This window comes from Onthophagus taurus, chromosome 6, assembly GCF_036711975.1.
Source record: "Onthophagus taurus isolate NC chromosome 6, IU_Otau_3.0, whole genome shotgun sequence".
Taxonomy (NCBI): Eukaryota; Metazoa; Arthropoda; class Insecta; order Coleoptera; family Scarabaeidae; genus Onthophagus; species Onthophagus taurus.
In genome coordinates, this window is record NC_091971.1 from 14,372,094 (window position 1) to 14,377,586 (window position 5,493).

Below are 5,493 nucleotides of genomic sequence, written 5' to 3' on the forward strand. Positions count from 1 at the left end.
CTTTGAGTAGCTTAAACATGTGGTGGTCACACGGCGATAGATAACAACTGTAGGCCGGATGTTCCCGTGTTTTCCAATGAATTTTGTACAATTTTCTTTGGGTTAATGTAGCTGTGTATGGTCAAGCGTTATCATGGAGCTGAATCGCAATTCAAATAGGCATGTCTCTCCTTTTTCGTCGATAGGCCAATTTCACTTCATCAAGCAGTTGGCAGTAGTACGCATCAATGAGCAATATGCAATCCCAAAAAATCGTTACAAGAACTTTACTAGCAGAACGACGAGTCTTGGCTTTCCGTGGTGCTTCTTCTCCAGGTTTTCGCCATTCCATGCTTGTCTACTTAACTCCGGGGTGTAATGATACACCAAAAAGTCTGACCTTACATGATCTTTTGTCAAAATACGTGAAACCCGCCTTGCCGACACTTTTCAGTAACCCAAATCATCTGAAATGATTTAATATTCATTTGATATATTATTTGATTTTATTAATATTCCGACGTATGCAGCAATTTCTCATATTGTAAGTAGACGGTTTCCTTCAGTCATCTCAAGGATTGCAAGAAAATTCGTCTCATTGGTGTTTGTTCGCGGTTGGTGTGCATGGGTCTCATTTGGCACTGACTTTCGGTCATCGGGAAATTTTATGTGTCAGTCGTAGATTTGTGTCCTTGAAAGCGTTATTTCAGCGAACTGAGTTAGTCGATGCAAAATTTAGGCAGGTTCTACTCCCTCCTGCGACAAAAATTTAATAATAATGCGTTGCTCAATAGATGTGTGAATGAGAGCGTTAAAAAAAGGCCGGAAAATATTTGATTTGCCTTCTTTTTTGAGGTTTCTTTTGTGAGTTGAGTAAAATGTTTCTTCTGTTCTTCCTTAGTACGACTTAGAATTACTATATCATTTGCGTAGTGCATCTAATTATGTTTTTAGTTATATCTGCAATTTTTTCATAGCTTAATTCTCCACTAATGCAGAATAATCATAATTAACACTGAATATATAAATTCATTTAAACGTCCTTTTTGCTGATCTTCTGACGGTATATTTTTGCTTTTGCACTTTTTTGTATATCCTTTTTGTTTAATTTTATATTATACATTTGCTATTGATTAAAGTTTTGTGAATTATTATTGTTTATTTTGTTTTTCAAAAAAACCCATTCAAAATTATTCTAACCGTCTAAAAAGATTTAATTAAAGATAAATTTTTTAACCCAAAAACAAATGTATGTTACGCAAAGTTACGTTTTCTTTATGTCTGCAACGTCTTCGAAGACTTGGAGTTTATGTCCGAGGTCGTAAAAGAAGTACTAAAACACTGAAGAAGATAAAATATGAACTGTTTTGTGACTTCCTCTATGTCTTTTGGTGTTTCCTTTTTGAAGCTTTAACATTTAATTTTAACGATCGAAATCTTGTATCTTTTGTTATTCTTTAACTTTTATTTTTTTTTATTGACATACATTTTATTTTAGCAAACCGGTTTTCTTGGACTACCTGGTGCGGCGGGAATTTTGTTATAATATTTAAAGTTAGTCAAATTTCTCGGATAAGTGAATTCATCTTCGATGATATTCCGTTTAATTTTAAGTTCAACCGCACACCCATGATCCATAACCCCGTAATAGCGATGCTTATAGTGATCTTCAGGGACGTAAGCGTGATATAAGAGTCCATCAACTTCGTAAATTCTCACGTCAAGTCGTTCAGGATCAAATGCGCCTACCTTTATTAATCTATCCAGTTCCTAAAAATAACGAGTTTTATTTTTATTTTTATAAATGAATAGGTATTAAGAACTTACACATAACGCTTCTTTTCCAATGTTATTTCCCCACATATAAAGCATTCTCATTTGATACGGTTTCTTAATTGTATACAATAAATCTCTTATAGAAATATCATCGATGCAATTTCTTGAAATATCCAAAAGGCGTATTTTCGAAAATGGAAGATGTTTAGATAATGCTTTACATCCAGTTCCTTTTATGCTGTTTCCACAAACATTTAACCCTAAAAGTGGTGGTCTCGTTCGTAACCATCTCGCGATTAATTCTACTCCATGATCACCAAATTGATTGTTACCTAAATCCAACATTATAAGAGTTGTATTAAATTTCATTCCATAAAGCATTCTTTCAATGTCATGACCATCAAATCCACATTTTTGCATATGAAGTTCATATAATGTTGTATTCATTTTTAACATATTTCCAAGATGTTCTGCTAAATCTCCGCTATCATAGGTATAATATAAACTACTTGGAATTATTCTAGACATATCAAAAATTCTTATACTTGTATTCGTTGAATAATCTGATCTTAAAATTGTCATAAGAAAAGGGACGCTAGCCATGGTTTGATCTGTATCGCCTAAATCAAGATGAGTTATAGTATTATTTTTTTGCAATAACATTCCAATGAAACGCCCGCCTTCCTTTCCTAATTTATTTCCTGTTAATTTTAAAGTTTTTAATTTTAAAGTATCCACTACCATATAAAGTTGTTCGATCGATTTCCATGTTAAACTACACGAAGCCATATTTAAATGTCTCATGTTGTTCTCATTTTTAAGATACATCGTTTTGAAAAGGTACATTCCTTTATCACCAATGTTGTTGTAACATATATCTAAATCGACTACATCTGGATTATCATTTAAAAAGTCGCAAATTGGCATCATATCCGAACAATCTAAACGTACCCTTTATAAAACAAAGATTTTTAAAAAATGAAGGGTTTTTAATTTTTGCAACTAACCCCTTTCTTTGGTCTAATTCCCTGCCTTTTAATCTCAAAGATTTTGTTCCGTCTGAGTTCTTCTCGCAGAACAATTGTAAAAAAATTGGCGTTAATAAGTTTTCCATAATAATATGAAAACGTTTTAAAATAAAACAGTCAAGTTTTGAAATGTCAAAATGAATATTACAGAGTAAAAATGTTAACGTCAACTATATTAATGGTATTCATCTATACTTTTTTAATTAATTAAAATTCGTATAACAATACATCTCTTTCACTTATACATTATAGATACATTGTACAAGGCGCATTTTTATAATTTTAAAATAAAAATATCTGCGTTTAAATAAAAATAACACAGATACAGGAATGTTAAATTTACCCAAATCCATTTGAGATGTAAAACAATGTGGTTCAGTTTAAAGTAGGTTTAGGTAATAACTGCAGTTTCCTTTTTTTTGTCACTCTTCCTGTTACTAGTACTGAATGTCTTTGTTGTGGCTCTGCGAAAATCGTTGAATTGAAACCATTAATGTTATTGTTATTGCTGCCGGGCTGATCTATTACAACTTAAGCCGTTGAAAAGTTCAGGGCAAATGTAGGTTCTTGATCAATCTTAGTATTGCTCCAAGGTCTTGTTCCTTTATGTCGGTAGGTGTACTTTACTGAAAATTTTGTGTCTTAGACGACCTCTGGCGACGTATTCACACAGTATATGTTCAGCAATCTCTGACTCGTCTTTGCAAAGTCGACTAGTTTCATCCTCAGCTTGTCCAATATGGAAGAGGTGGTATTTTAGGTACGCATCACGAAGTTTAAGAGCGATCTTAGATCACCTTTGCTGAGGTATAAAACCGCTTTGGTTTAGTTTTGCTGCGGAGTTATCATACTCTTCGCCTGTCTGTGACCTGGAAGTTTTTTCCAGCGTAACCTTTGAGGCCTCCAAACTATTGATTGCCTGATTTAAGTGGCATTTTTGTAGTCCACAGCCGGGTTAGGGTCCAATAAAGGGGGTTTTCGTTTCTCTTTAGCTAGATTCTCCTCCTTTTCATTGTCCTCAATGTCTTTGTGACCTGGAACCCATCATAAAGTATCATCATTTTCGGGATTTCTCACGTTACTGGAATACTGAAAATGTTTATCGATGTACCTTTCTGTTTCTTCCCGAGTTTCTAGAAGTTTATGGCAAGAACATCTGCTTAAAAAATGATTATGTCCGAGCTAAGGGACAATTTAATAATGCCCATATCCAACTCCGGATCCAACAGTCTTTGAAACATCGGTGTACCAGACAATGGCTCCTCTTTTAAGTTAAGGCTTGCCCTTCGTGCAATCATTCCTGCTTCTGAATATGACCTTATACGACTAGACCAAATTATATTCTGTCGTTATAAGGTGCGTTTTAATTTCAATCCAGTGGTTTAGACGTGGATCCTTGAGGATTTCGTGGTGTCCTCTGAAGTTACCCTGCATCAACTTGAGTAAAGAGCATGTTTTCAGTGATAAGGCAATCAAAGCTGTCTCCTTTAGTATGTATAAATGAAGTGGTGTGAAACCTAGTAGTGTTTCAGGAGCAGCCATTGGACGAGATCTCATTATTATGTTAAGACATTTGGATTGAAATAAACCGTCGCGCGTCGTATATTTTTTAAATACATTTATCGTCCTAATCATAGTAACAGCTTATATAAATGTTTTACCATTTATATAAGCTTTAAGAGAGACTCCTAATCTTGATATATGCTAAGTACGTTTAGAACAGCGTTTTTCATTTGTTCCTCCACCAACTAACTCTGTGTGTTTTGCGAATCTAATTCTGTACCATTCTGACATATAATACTATATTATATGTCAGAATAACATTAATTTTTGAGATAATCTGATATCATGCTTCATTGGACACTTTTACAAATAAAAATAAAATTATACACTTAAAACAGACAGTTGTATGAAATTATCACATCGTTTAATCTTCGTGGTCATCATTATTATCTACTTGCAAACTTACTTAGGTTCCTGCCTAAGTTATCTTATCTTGGCTAAGTAACTTAACTTACCTTAGCTTTCTGCACATACACGTTTTCCAGTTTAGTCCTCCAACATCCATTCACAGTGCTTCAGTTTACAAAGAGAAGAATATATTTTCAATCACTCTTTCCAAAATATAACAGTAGTTGACTGAGACTATCTCCATATTATTATCTACTTTTCGAAGCCTCCTTATAGCAATAGTTATTCCGCGAGCACTACAAGAATTCACATAATAATAGTCTTTCAGCTTTTACTGCAACATACATAATTACAGTTGATGGGGAATTCGGCCCTGTATTCCTATAGTTGATGTTCTACTCGCAGTTAATAGCAGGTACATTAAAACATTTTACGATACAAAAACGGGAAAACTGATAAAACAATGTTAATAGATATACAAACTCCAATAAAACTCTACGTTCTTTCAGTTTCAAAATTCTTAAAAATTATTATTTTTGACAGTTACAAATGGTGGTGTCGCTATCTATTGTTAAGTTACACAACTTTTATTTTATTTATTTTTTAATATTGCAGATTTTGTTAAAATTTGTATCTTATAAACATTATTTAAAACATAATGAGAAAATAAAGAGAGTTTTATTGTAAATTATAAATAATTTATTAATATAAATTTATAAAATTTAACAGTTTAAGGTGTCGCCATCTTTTGTACACTAACCCTATTTTATACAAACCAAAAGAAATTAAGTTTATAGGT

At 33.0% G+C, this 5,493-nt stretch overlaps 1 protein-coding gene across 1 annotated transcript; it reads right to left on the reverse strand.

Moving 5' to 3' along the window:
• Positions 1–1,299: 1,299 nt before the first annotated feature.
• LOC111416543 (leucine-rich repeat-containing protein 34-like) lies at positions 1,300–2,920 on the reverse strand. Its single transcript, XM_023048597.2, has 3 exons — positions 2,763–2,920; positions 1,807–2,707; positions 1,300–1,749 (listed from the first exon to the last, which is right to left on the reverse strand). Exons 1-3 carry the CDS (start codon positions 2,867–2,869, stop codon positions 1,474–1,476), a joined length of 1,284 nt encoding a protein of 427 aa, XP_022904365.2. The 5' UTR covers positions 2,870–2,920; the 3' UTR covers positions 1,300–1,473.
• Between the last annotated feature and the right edge of the window lie 2,573 nt (positions 2,921–5,493).